This window comes from Mytilus californianus, unplaced genomic scaffold, assembly GCF_021869535.1.
Source record: "Mytilus californianus isolate M0D057914Y unplaced genomic scaffold, xbMytCali1.0.p SCAF_2, whole genome shotgun sequence".
NCBI classification, from domain to species: Eukaryota; Metazoa; Mollusca; class Bivalvia; order Mytilida; family Mytilidae; genus Mytilus; species Mytilus californianus.
The window spans coordinates 44,858,099-44,872,955 of NW_026262668.1; the positions used below are offsets into that span (position 1 = coordinate 44,858,099).

Sequence of the window (14,857 nt, forward strand, 5' to 3'; positions counted from 1 at the left end):
TGTGAATATTCATTTTCATCGTGTCTTATTGAAGGTTATTTATTTGTTTAGCTCTTACCGGGCCAGGATGTTCGTTTTCAAAATTATCAAATCCCTCTCTCCCCGAAAATCAAACGTTCGTTCCCTTAGAGAAATTGAAGAAAAAAGTTATGACAAAGTCTGTCTTACAAATATTTATGACTAAGATAAAAAAAAAAAAATTTTGAATGCAATAGTATAATATAAATTAATAAGTTTTATTAACGCTCACATGAACAACAATAACTAGTGATCTTCGTTGACATCCAATCATAGGGCCATACAAGCTTTGCTTTCAAGACAATGCAAGATAAACAAATAACATGTACAATCAATTTAATATATAAACTACAACTCCATTATTACAGTTCTTAACAAAAGTACTTACTGAAATGAACAATAACAAAAATTGAGACAGCTCACTCAATACTACAGCACCTCATATCATAAGAAGCTTTGTTATAAAAAAAAAAGATCAACAATTATTATATCAAAATTAAGGAAGCACAACAGTCTATTTTTCAATTTCAATTTTGTTATTTACGTCTAAATATGTGTCAACTTTGCGACAGACGTTCTCCATCGGATAAACTGTGATTACACAGGGCTAAAACACCAAAATTTATTTATACTTCGTCTCAAATTTAGCCCAACAATGTTAGATCTGTAATTTTTGCATTAACAAATTTGTGTCAGTCTTACCTAAACGGGTTTGAACCCCTGCTTCTGTGACATCACCGAGTGTACTGTATCCAGTGCCCTAGACCACTCGACCAACTAGGCTTTATATAAAATATAGTTTTCGTTAGTCGAGTAATGTCTGTCCTAGTCGGCTTTATCCAGGGTTGTAACACAGTACATGATGCATAATGGTAAGTAGATGGTGTACTTGGCAGATCAGCCGATTTTTGACTGTTGTGAAGGATGATGACTTTACTTACCATTCCGTCACATCAAATTTTAATTTTATTCTGTAAGTCTAAATATATGACAATTTTACGATAGACGTTCTCCATCGGATAACCTGTGGTTATATAGGGCTACATTTTTAACACTATTATTTTTATAGAAAAAGTCCAAGGGATAACCATATTATACCCCAGTTAGGGAATCTTTGGATGAGAATTTAAGTAAAAGAGATACCATCGAGCTACTGCTTATTCATATTACAAATAAAAACAATATTAAAAAGGTGCCAATTGGAGAAACTTTTCATAAAAAGCACTTTCAGTTTTGCAGCAACAAAGTAGTTGTATTGTGCATAAAAAAGCATGCAGAGTTAATTAAGTATAAGTCACAGAACGGCCTTCAATAATGAGCAAAATCCATACCGTTTAGTAAGCTATAAAAGGCCCAGAAATGACAAAATTTAAACAGATCCATCGAGAAAACGTTAACCAAAGGCCTAATGTATGTACAAAGCAAAAAACAAAAACAAATATAATAGATAGCGGCAAAACAAAAACCACTTCCTGAATTGCGACAGGCACATGCAGAATGTAGCGGGGTGAAATATATGTGTGAACACTTCACCCCCTTAATCCCTCTGAACTTGTGTCATCTAAATTTGTCCAAAATGCTGAAGTTATAGCTATTTAGATAAAACCATTTTTTTTAATAAATACAGAAATATTGTATTTAGTCGCCTATTTGACCAGCAGGAAAAGAAAAAAAAACAGTTATGTTCATGTTTGCTTTGATATACTTAATTTCTTCGAAAGCAGACAACCGTGCCCAGTCACCGGAAATCCTGTTGTAGAAATTACTATAGGTTCACGTTAAAATCTCAATTCTGTTCTCATGTATATTTTGAATTATTACAATACTTATTAACTAATTAATCAATTTAGTCTTAAATCTTGTTAATACGAACATGCAAAGAAATTCACAACTAACATTAACAGAAAAAAAAATAACCAAATGTGTGCCCATGTCCATATTCTCATAATTTGTATATTATTGAAATTAAATATTTATATATTTTTCGCGGCAGAAATTTTCAAAAGACGGAGACACCTGAAAAATAGAAATTTTCTTTATTTTATGCGAATTTGTTTTAAGAATGTCTCCTCCCGGTAACTGAAACATGGATGGTTGTGCATAACCAGAGACATAAAATACACATGTCTCTGGTATAACCTTTCCGTAAACTAGAAGAACATGCAATAAACGTCCTTAGTGGGTTCAGTGAAAGCGGATTTTACTGAGACTCAGTACTACATAATATCTATAGTGTGTTATAGCAGAGACATATCGATATGTTTATAGTAGGCTCAGGATCGTGCAGTCAAGTTTACAAGTACTATTTTTGCATTTTCTTACTGATTTTATTTTTATTTTGAAGTAATTGAAAATACCATTTCTAAGGTTCTGGATCTTTAAAAAAATGAAGAAAAATGCAACCCCCCCCCCTAAAAAAATGAAAAGAGAAAAATGATAGAAAAATTAAAAAAAAAAGACTAACGGGTCACGGCAAAAGTGTATGGGAGTAGCTATTTTGCCGGTGCCGGCAAAATAGGAATGCTATTTTGCGGGCTCTGATTAAACTATCTTAATTCTAGCCTTCAAAATAGCATATTTGTATAGCAATGGCTATTTTGCCGGCGCCAGCAATATAGTGAATTTCTTATTTTGTCGGTTCTTTGTAAAAAGTGAATTTAAATATTTACTTTTCAAAAGTGCTACGAAAATGTACATCAGGAGCCTGTAATTCAGTGGTTGTCGTTTGTTGCTTATATCATACTTGTTTTTCGTTCATTATTTTGTACATAAATCAGGTCGTTAGTTTTCTCGTTTGAATTGTTTTACATTTGTCATTTCGGGGCCTTTTATGGCTGACTATGCGGTATGGGCTTTGCTCATTGTTGAAGGCCGTACGGTGATGATTGTTAATTTCTGTGTCATTTGGTCTCTTGTGGAGAGCTGTTTCGTTGGCAATCATACCACACTCTTCTTATTTTTATATTGCTAACTTCAAAGAATCAAATTATTACTCGGATAGTAAAATAAGATGACAGTTACACAATATTTGAGATACACATAATCGTTTATAAACGTTAATTAGTCCAGGTGAAAATAGAATTTGTAAAGACATAAAAATAAAAATATTGGGCATCCATTTGTAGCAATGAAATCATATCAAAACATGTAGTTGAAATTACCTCAAATTTAATCACTCACAGTCTAATATTGCATTAGAATAAAATCTCAGATTTTTTAACTATATGGTATAAAAAAATAAAAAATGCATGTAAATTTGATAAAACATTTAACAATCTAACAAAACCTATCATGTATCACATAGCTTTAAAACCAAAAATGTTTAATAACATTTGCTCATGAAATAATAATCAGTTCTTTGAATTGCATATCTGAAAACACAATCTTTTTTACTTTCAAAATTTGCTTCTGCTTACCTAGAGCCGGCAAAATAGCTATTGCTATAGAAACGTGTTATTTTACCGGTTTAAATTGAGATATTTTAATCAGAGCCGGCAAAATAGCCACTGCCAAAGTATAACCTCTCAGTACCCAAATTGCACCTATTCAGCAAAAATAGCAGCGGAAATCTTACAAGTTTTCTTTGAGACTAAACAATTTGTATTTTTATGAGTTGACATTATACACGTCTTTCAACATAAGTAAATATATTTAAATATACACTTAACGTTCACAGTATATATCAACAGATAAAGTATTTACTGGAAAAAGTAAAATCTACGGAAACGTCGCCATGCGACGTCCACAAAAAGTCATCTTTTAAAAATGGGCAAATAAAATATGTTACAAGCATCCATTTCTTAAAAAATGAATAGTAAAAATGGACTAATGTCAAATTGTTCTAAATATTTGAAGAAATAAAACAAAACATCTGTTATTCGATTTTTAAGGATGTGAAATTAAGCATGGATGCAATTTGGGTACTCCTTTACTGACTCATTGGTCGTTTGGAGGTTGGTTCAAACCCATTTTTCTATGATTCAATATGGATTCCAAATTAAATTCGTGTAACTATATAGTTGATAAGGATACATCTATAAAATGAACACAGAATGGAAACTTTTGTCTGGATCATAAATAAAAGTAGGTGAAAAAACTGTCAAAATAGGTGCAATTTGGGTACCCTCACGCTGGGAACAGTATATATATATGTTCCTGCCTAACTGTGGAAAATAAAAGACTGATTACAGAAATCATTAATGTGATAAACAATCAAATATTATAATTACAGAAAAAAATAATTTCATGAGAATTTTACAGAATTAGCGTTATATTTTAAGATAAAGAACAATGCCATAAAAAAATTAAAGAATACAGAAGTTAATGTAAGCTGATAAATGCATTGCAATCTCTAATAAAATAAAGGGAAAGCACTCTTCACGCTTCGCGGACAACATAATCTCTAACAAAAACCTCTTTTCTATGTGTACGGGTCAGTGGCAGCCATTGTGAATTTCAGTACATACAACTGTTAAATTTATGCCATAAAAAAGCCTTATAACCCGACTTTAAAATCGTTTTCAACCAAGAAGAAGATTGAGTCGACAGAAAGGGGCGTGGTGCAAAGAAGAGAACAGTGAAGGACGTTTTGCAAGACCAAGGTCATGGCCAGATCAATGAAACGAGCATCCCCACTAAAACTGAAAGCAGAACTTGACAGATCTAATGATTTAGCCTGCTGCAGACATATCATTCGATGCATTAAGTATGTCTTTTCAAAATATTTTGAAAAATAGTTATTGTTAACCTGTTGACACTACTTTATTATAAATTTAACAAGAGTTTGAAACAGAACAGCACAAGTTTGGCAATGCATTTTACATCGAATTTAGCGGCCAATAAACAAAGCCAAAGTGCGAAAATGTAAACAAATATATAACCTGACATCTGATTTATGTAAATATATTGTGCTATATCATATATAGGTAACTCTTTTTTTGAATTGACGTTATTAGTATGAATATTATTGTATCATCTTTTTTGGTACATGTATGTGTCCAGTATTTCAGGCAGTAAGACCATGTAACAAAAAGACCAATTTCAAGTTCTTTTTTTATCAATGAGTAAAAACTGTTTACCCAGAGTTTTAATGTGGAAATTGAACCATTGATTGACTGACAAAGTAACAGCATTTTGACATAAAAAATGTACAGGAAAATGCATAAATTTAAAATTCGTCAATTGGGACCACAGGGTCAGATCTATAATCTGACAGTCTTGTAATCTAGCAGCCCGATAGTCCTATGAGCGGTCAAATACTCACTTGTTTCTGAAAATTTTGTGACTATAGATATATATAACATTTGTATATGGCATTGGCTGCAATTACCTGCAATAAATAACAATAAGAAATAATTATTGTATTTCCGGATGGGGCCCCACTTCATATGGAAATTACAAGAATAATAATATAATTTTTATTGTTACGTGATACCTGCAAAATTTTATATTTGCAAATTATGTCTTTTGTTTGTAGCATCCGGATGCTTTGTTCTGTCTTATGTGTCATTTCACTTTAGACATTGTTTAAAATATTTGAACAAATTTTATGAATATAAAAATTGACTCCTGTACATGTGCTATACAAAGCATTTTCTGAGCATGTTGTCATATTTTCATGAAGATGTCTATAAATCTCATGAAATTACACAGTCTTCATGATATACATTTTGGCAAATTGGTCTTACTCTTAATTTTGAAAAAAAAAAAAAAAAATTGGCTTTAAAATAAATTTTATTGCATGGTTTGGTCCTAATGAATTTCACAAACATTTTCTGTAAGGTCCGTGGTTTAAGTTGCAGGCTGACTACACCTTCATTTTATCATTTTTTCCAGGGATGAGTATGTCAAGTGAACTGGGAATATCCCCAGTCTTGTTACAAGCTATAAGTGAAAAAATCTCGTCAAAAGATTCAAAAATGGATCCAACATTTATCAAACAGGAAATGATTGACAACCATGATAGTGTTTCTCAAAATGAGGTATCATGTGACCCAATTATGAACCAAGATGTGAGTCAGATTCTTCCGGACATTGTGAATTCTGTTCAGCAGAGAATTTCTATGGAAGGATCCAACAGAACTATAACTGCTGATGACATTCGTCAGTTGATTAGTTTGAAACTGGCTCAACAAGCTCAACAGCAAATTTCTCAGAATAGTGACGGACAGAATTCTTTTGCCGTTAATCAACCCAACACAACAACTGATACGTCCATGATGAATTTTCTATCAAATGTCGCAGCAACTCAGACGAAGTCAACAGCTGATAGCAACATAAATAACAGTAATATAACCAACAATTCTGAAGTGAGAAATTTTGAGAATGAATCAAATGTACAAGGTTCTTCAAATTCAAATCAAGTCTTCATGTGTTATAACAACAACCAGAACTCCAACACAACTGTACCCTCTCCGTCTAATGATATTGTTGTGTCCGATGCAGGATCTGCGGTTAATGTTGTTATTGACCAAACTGGTCAAAGGTATCTTATGCAAGACACAGACTTGCATGTTGATCAGGCAAAAGTTAATGAACATCTAATTAGACAGGCTAGATATAATGAAAAAGGAGAATTGGTCATTTCTGACATGGCTGTGGATAATGCTTCTGAAAAGACTGAAGGTGTTGATCTCTCAGTATCATTGGAGTCACGTTTACACACAAACCATCCACAAACAGTTGTAACAGATCCTTGTCCAGTGTGTGGAGATCAAGTTTCAGGTACTTGTACAATATGTAAACATGGTAAAGATTGCTTAATTACATCATACAGTACATGTACATAATCAATATATACATTTGTACATTGTAAGAATAAGAAGATGTGGCATGATTTCCAATTAGACAACTCTCCACCAAATGGCATTGAAGTTACATGTAACAACAATAAGCCACCATACTGCCTTTAACAATATGCAAATTCCATACTGCATAGTAAGCTATTAAAGGCCCCTGAATGAGTTAATTTTATCAAATAAGGTTTCTTAAAGAAATGAACTGACATACAATGATACATCATTTTCATGTAGGCTGACTTAAAAAAATCAAATATTAAATATATTTCAAAAATAAATGTATGCATGTTCCAAAAAAAGTTATCTTTAGAAAGGTAAATGTACGCATGTTCCAAAAAAAGTTATCTTTAGATAGGGAAATGTACATGTAGAACTGGTTTAAACCTACAACACACCTGTGTCTCTAATAAACTCTGTATCAAGTCCAGTTGCAAGTTGTTGTTTCTCTTTGTTTGTACGTTCTTTTTTTTCAGAGGTGGTTAATGTGGTCTGTTGTGCTGCCCAATATTTTCAGTAACTCTTGTTATCTTTTTATTATACATGTACATATATAACATTTATACATCTAAAAATACAACATGTATATAATTTCAGGTTACCATTATGGGATTTTTACATGTGAAAGTTGCAAAGGATTTTTCAAACGAACAGTTCAGAATAAAAAAGTGTTCCAGTGTCACAGGAATAGTGACTGTGATGTCCTGAGGGGTAACAGAAAGAAATGTCCTGCATGTAGGTTTGCAAAGTGTATGTCTACTGGAATGAAAATTGAAGGTAAGAATATCATATCATGAATATACATTTGTACATGTACATGTAAGATAAAAAAAAACAACATGAAAATTTCAGAAGTTACATGTACATTGTACATTGTTCATACACTGTACATGATGAATATATTTATAAGTGAGTATTATAAGTTGCAATAGATACAAAAAAATCTTCAATTATTAAGAAAAAGAGTAAAGGAAAAGTAAAAGGTATTTTAGTTGGAAAAATGTTAAAGCTAGCACATTTTTAGATTTCCACTTTGATGAATATTAAAGAAACATGTGATCTCTTATTCTCTCTACTTCAGCTAAATATATGTATACATCAATGCTTTTCTAATGAACTCTCATATCAGGACATATTATAAGGAATCCTCTATTGGAATTTAACCTTGGAAAACTAAATACCAATATCTTATCTAAGCTGTGAACAATGGTGAAACAAAATCTTCAGTCTACATTTTTTTTGTACATGTACATTTTATAAGAAACTTTGGTTTTGACAGGTTTTAAATTGTAATGTTAATCTAGATTTGCTGTTTACTTGTTTTTATACGACCGCAAAAATTTTTGGGGGTTCGTATAATGCTATGATGTCGTCGTCTGTGTCGTCGTCCGAAGACACATTTGGTTTCCGGACAATAACTTTAGTTTAAGTGAATGGATCTCTATGAAATTTTTTAAGAAGGTTCAATACCACAAAAGAAAGGTTGGGATTGATTTTGGGGATGATGGTCCCAACCGTTTAGGAATTAGGGGCCCAAAACAAGCATTTTTCTAGTTTCAGGATAATAACTTGTGAATTAGTATTTTGATTGCTCTGAAATTGTACGACAATGTTTAATACCACAAGTAGAAGGTTGGGATTTATTTTAGGGGTTATGGGGCCAAAAACAAGCATTTTTTCTAGTTTCAAGACAATACCTTGTGTGTAAGTGTATGGATCTCTCTGACATTGTACCATAAGTTTCCATATCACAAAGGGAAGGCTAGGATTGAGTTTGGGGTTAATTGCCCAATTATGTAGGAATAAGGGGCCAAAAACAATCATTTTTTCTAGTTTCGAGACAGTAACTTGTGTTAAGTGTATGGATCTCTCTGAAATTGTACTACAAGGTTCCATACTACAAAGGAAAGGCTGGGATCGAGTTTTGGGGTTATTGCTCCAAGGGGGGTTTCAAAAAGTTGGGGGGGGGGGGATTTTTTTTTCCAATCTTTTTAGAGGATTCATATTTTTTTCTTCAAAATTTGAATTTTTGAAAAGTTTCTCAAGGAGAAATCTTCAATTGCACAGTATTGCGCAATAGATTGTAAGATCTTTGACCACATTTATTTTGTGTCAGAAATCTATATTATGTCAAAAATTTGATCACAATCCAAATCCAGACAGTATCAAGCTTGAATATTGTGTCTAAATTTGTACCAACTGTTCAGGGTTTGACCTCTGCGGTCGTATCAGGCTGCGCTCAGCGAAGCATTTTATTATCACATAAAAAAACAGTGCACTGAATTTGTATCTTAAGGGAAGATAACTCTCTGTAACAATTTCAGTGTGAATGATTTTAGAATTTATACTTTAAACGTGATAAACAAAATGCTGAAAAGTTGTGAATCAAGGGGAGATAATTTCTAAAAAGATTGAAACACAAGAATTTCATGGTCTGAAAAAATGTAGACTAAATGTACACTAGAAAGCCCTTTTTATTTTCCTTGGAAATTGTTTTTTTTTTTTTTCAATCTAATATAACTTTTGTCCTTCTCCTGTAAAGTATACATGTACAAAATGTACCTGCCTCGGTTTATCCCCATGGTATTTAAAAAAGATAATAGATGCAGTGTTTCTTTACAGCTGTTAGATTAGATAGGACACGGGGAGGAAGGAGCTGTTATGATGGATGTTCACCTCATGGTCGCCCAAATAAAACATTCTTGGACAAGAAGACAACCCCAAAACCGAAAAAAATGCAACCAGACTATATGAAACATTTACAAACCATGGAACTTAAGCTGCCATCTGGAGAAAGCATCTCAGGAAGTCACTTAATGAACTTATTACAGAAGACTCCTGTAAAACAAACTCAAGTTGTTACCCCAGTTGTTCCTCCAGTGTTAACGGAAATAATGAGCATGGAGTCTCTGTTGTCAGAAGACGAGAGTAGCTCAGAAATTCCAGAAAAATTTGGCGAAGGGGATCAAAACTTTTTCTTGACTTTTTTGCAAATTGCTGAAGTGCGGTTATATAAATTGGTGCGATGGGCTAGGAATCTTCCACAGTTTAGTGCAATATCAGTGAGTTTATATTTCTCTGAATATATGTTCACATATTTTCATCCTGCTTTCAGGAATCCTGTATATATTTCTCTACATATTTTCATCTTGTGCTTGTGATACATTGATATGGATTTTCAGTGCTCACATTTTCTGTTATCAATGCAAGTTGTGCAAATTAAGAGAACAAAAATTATTGATACTTTTACCTGTTAAAAACCATTCAATATGAATTTTTACATTCATATTTTAGTTCTAATTACTGAAATGAATGGTGGTGATAGTTGGTGGTTCTTTTTAAAATATCTGTATATTCTATAGGTATCTTACAGTACTAGTAATTATATATATATAAACACAAGGTGATTCAGTTTGAAAAGAGAGGCGAAAGATACCAAAGGGATATTCAAACTCATAAGTTAAAAACAAACTGACAATGCCATGGCAAAAATGAAAAACGACCAAAAGACAAACAACAGTTCTCAAAACACAACAAATCCTAAATCCACCATGCTAAGTTGGTAATTTTGGAATTAAGCACACATGTTAATATTTTTCGTTTTATTTCATTAGACAGATGACCAGATATTACTGTTGCAAAATGGTTGGGCGGAACTTCTCATATTTAACTGTTGTATGAGATCTGTTGAGAGTCGAACAGAAATCTTTCTACCACTTGGTAAAACTGTTGATCTGGAAAAAGCTCGTAGCATCAGTGAAGGTTGCGAAGACATTGTTCAACGAATGTTAGATCTGACTGATCAGTTACGTAGACTTAATGTTGATCAGTATGAATATGTGGCAATGAAAGTTCTTGTACTCATTACACCAGGTAATTTTGATTTTATGCAACTAAATATTTTATCTTAATACGGAAGTATTGACCAGGTAGATTTAAATATTTATGTTTTCTATTTTATAAGTTTCTCTTGTCAGGATGGCAGACAAAAGATATATTGTAAATGTTTATGTTATAAACACTCAGGTGTCTGACTATATTGATTAATTATTTTATACTAATTTATGATTTCCCAGCATGGTTATTGGCTTTGAACTAGCTGTTAGTAACTGTGAGTACTCTCAGATCTGTGCTTAGTGTTTTTTTGTTGTTGTGGGGATGTATAAGTACCCTGCCACATCCACTCTGTGTTTTTGTTAGATGTATTTCTGCTTTGTACATGTATCCATTTACCGGTAATGAGATATTAAAGCTCTTTTCAACTGGATTTTTATAGTTTGTTCTTTGGTTGTACTGTTACACCACAGTCCCAGGTTAGGGGAGGGTTGGTGCCTTCAAACTAGTTTAACCCCGCCATACTCTGTATGTGCCTCTCCTGTAATTTAGTGTTTGTTTTTTGTTACTGTATATCATTTTTTTTTTTCATTCATTATTTCTTACATAAATCAGGCTGTCAGTTTTCTTGTTTGAATTGTTTTACATTTGTTATTTCGGGGCCTTTTATAGCTGACTATGCAGTAGGGGTTTTACTCATTGTTGAAGGCCATACTATGACCTATAGTTGTAAATTTCTGTGTCATTTGGTCTCTTGTGGAGAGTTGTCTCATACATTTACCACATCTTCTTATTTTCATATGGTAAGTATTTAGAAATTTAACTACAATGAAAGTATGTTATAAATTTTATAAACCAAAATATGTTGCCTTTTTATCTGTTTAGTCAGGTAATTTTCGATCACATATATACATGTACATGTACATGCACTGAATGAATTTTAATTGCTTCAATAACATCTTGTTGACTGTGTGTGTTAAATCACAGAAAGCATTAAAAGGTATAAATCAGTGAACACTATATATAAAACACAAAGTACAATGTACAACTATTTATTAGTTCTAGGAAATCTTTTTTAAGACTAGAAGTATCATATTCAGTATGGGGATTAGGGGATAACTGTATTAAAACTGAAGATTGTGGAGCCAGGAAATGAATATTTTTTTCCCCTGCAAATCATTAAATAAAAAATACTGTTATCTCAATGTAGATGCAGTGCACGTTGAAAAAAGTAAAATAACAAAAAAATATTTTCCCAATAATAAAAACATAGCAATAATTTCTGAATTTACAGTAGCTTATCAAACTGAATTTGTAACAGTCGCAGTGAGGCAAGCAATTTCCTTTGGTAGACAGTGAATTAGGGGCAAAAAGAGACAGAAGATTCCAAGGAGACTTTCAAATGCAAATGTCTAATGCAGATGGTTTCTTTTTCAGATGTGAAAGGAATGAAGGAAAATTACAAAGCAAGAGAACAGCAAGAGCTAATAAGTGATGCTCTGTATAAATATACTATTTCACATTATCCACAGAACCCTGACAAGTTCGGTGAAATGTTGCTCAGACTACCAGAGATCACACGTGTCAGTAGTATTGGTAAAGAATTACTGAACACATTGATGCCACCTGGGTTTCAATCCTGTGGACTATTGTTTGAACTTCTCAAAGGAGATGGAGCAACTAAAGAGGAAAGCTAGCAACACTTCTAAAAATAATTATCTCTTCACTGTCTATGTTTTCATACTTGTATATGTTCATGTATCAGAACCATGTGTACTAAGTGATATTGCATTCGTTGAATCATGGAATTTAAATTGAGTAATTGATTACATGTATGTGCCATAATTGTGAATAGTTGTAATTATGGATATTTAAAGGTTTACATTACATTATGAAAAATGTCAGTTCTATTTCAGTTTCACCTGCCTCACTGGTTACTGAGGCACCACTTAGGCATGATGTGTCCTTTCATTTATTGACATTTTTCAAAACGTGAATAAAGAGTCTGCTCTAAAAATGTTAACTAATTATACAGTAGAAAAAGATGTTTTTAAAAGAGACGGTACTTACAAATGAGATCTTGTTAAAATTTGACTTGTTTCCCATTCAAAGGAAATTTTCAGTTTCAGAAGGCAAGCAGAGGTCTACAAAAATTTTGACGAAATTTGAAAATGATATTTATATTATAAATGTTTCTCATTCATGTCATTAACAACTTTTAAAAAGAATTTTTTTCAATAAAGTTTTATTCAAATTTTAGTTGAAATTCTTGTTCCAAACTTTTATTTCTACTTAATCCTGAAAATGTCATGTTCAATTCACTAACTATGTCTGTTATATAAGCTTGCATGTTTAACATTAGAATTTACTAGAGATACAACATGTAAGTTTGATAAAACTTCGAAATTTGGAAAGACGGCTAACAACAGCTTCAATTTAAATTATCTCCCTTGATTGATATCAGATCAATTTGAATAGGTCATAAACAGACTTGCTATAACAAAAAAATGCAGAATTATGTGAAAAAAAAGTAGCTTAGGTAAACTCAAGATAAATATTCATGAATTTATGATAAATAAATGTCTAATGGTCAGCTGCAAACCTAAACTTAGATATAAAGAAAAAAGTTCTACAACATTACAAACACTTAAATAGAACAAAACATAGTATATGCAGATGTTTCAAACAGAATATGTACTAAATGCAAAGGCTATCAAACTAGATAGAACAATACTTTCATGTGTAAAAGTTGTTTTATCGTCAATATTACTGTAAATGCAGAAAATTTTGTGGTCATTAGTTAATGCCATTATTTAACATTGAATAAAATTGCAAGATTGATTATTGTAATTTCAGAAAATGTTGCATACCTATAAAGTTATCAAAGCTTGAGATGCAAGTTATTTATTTTTGGGAAACCTATCCTGTGGCAGTTATCAAAACAATGGCACAAATTTCTGAATTTACTTTATATTCTTTGAATTCTTCATTATTTTTATTTACTTAAAAGAAAACTGATTTCTAGTTGGAAATAACATAATAAATAGATATCACTTTCAGTGAATGGAGGATTGGAGCTTGGAAGTTTGCTCATCTGCATTGTTTAATAATAAATTGGTGGAAATTACTGGCGATTTAAAATATTTACTTTGTGATTAAGATTACATAAAAATTCTGAAATAAATTTTTCGAAGTGATAGTTTTCACATGAAGAGTCCATTTTAAAGGATTTTGTGGGTAAAGGACAACATATGAATTTAAATTTTTATACGCCCATTTACAGGACATATTATGGTATATTGTTGTTTGTCCGTCCGTCCACCTGTCCGTTGTCAACTTGTCGGACAATAACTCAAAAATGCTTTTAACCAATTTTCATGAAACTTTGGTGAATTGTTTATATCTATTGATGTAAGTTCACTTTCGATTTTCATAAATTTTAGATTTTACATTTCTGAGTTATGGGATTTTATTCATAAAAAAGGGTGATTTTCTAGTTTTCGGACAATAACTCAAAAATGCTTTGAGCAGTTTTCATGAAACTTTGGTGAATGGTTTATAGGTGTTAAAATAAGCTCCTATTAGTTTTTTTGATAAATTTCTGATATGACATTGAGGAGTAATTGAACTTTATTCATTGAAAAAGCGACTGGCGTATCATGCACTCATGGCCCAGCTCTTTATTCCTCATTGCATGAAAATAAATGAATTCGCAGTATGCATGTGTAGAATTAGAAAAAATTGTTAAATATGACAGATGAGTATTCAAAATGGTTTATGTTAGTCAGGAAAGTATCTTCATGGAATATTATGCAACAGAAACCATATTTCATCGAGCATTCAAGTTATTGCCTCTTTCATATATTTAAATAAACTTTTTTAGATGGTTGTATCATATTGTTATTGTGTTGCTGTTTAATAGTAATGCTTAATTGGTCAAAATTGGGTTTGTTTTTGTCAATTAATTGATTTTTATGAATAACTGCAATTGTCATGTCTGTAATTTGCTTGTAGTGGGTCAAGTTAAGTCTGTTCAATAGATTTAAATGGTAAATTTTATCATTGACAAAATGTTAAAAATTTAAAGATACAGTGCAATACAATGACACTAATGACTGAAATAATTGTTCTGTATGTACATATTAAACATGGATTTTTTAGAAGGATTTTAAATCGACTAAACTCTTCAGCAGGTTACAAACTTTTTCAAC

General features: G+C 31.8%; 1 protein-coding gene across 1 annotated transcript; it reads left to right on the plus strand.

Moving 5' to 3' along the window:
• Positions 1 to 4,437: 4,437 nt before the first annotated feature.
• On the plus strand, positions 4,438 to 12,905 carry LOC127727981 (nuclear hormone receptor FTZ-F1 beta-like). Its single transcript, XM_052235125.1, has 6 exons — positions 4,438 to 4,723; positions 5,854 to 6,741; positions 7,410 to 7,589; positions 9,435 to 9,874; positions 10,427 to 10,685; positions 12,084 to 12,905. The coding sequence occupies exons 2-6, from the start codon at positions 5,856 to 5,858 to the stop codon at positions 12,341 to 12,343; spliced, it is 2,025 nt and encodes a 674-aa protein (XP_052091085.1). The 5' UTR covers positions 4,438 to 4,723; positions 5,854 to 5,855; the 3' UTR covers positions 12,344 to 12,905.
• Positions 12,906 to 14,857: the final 1,952 nt, after the last annotated feature.

Coding starts and splice junctions, on each gene's coding strand:
- LOC127727981 (XM_052235125.1), top strand. CDS start 5,856: ATGAGTATGTCAAGTGAACTGGGAATATCCCCAGTCTTGTTACAAGCT. Junction 7,590..9,434: donor TACTGGAATGAAAATTGAAG/GTAAGAATATCA, acceptor GTTTCTTTACAG/CTGTTAGATTAGATAGGACA. Junction 9,875..10,426: donor CACAGTTTAGTGCAATATCA/GTGAGTTTATAT, acceptor TTATTTCATTAG/ACAGATGACCAGATATTACT.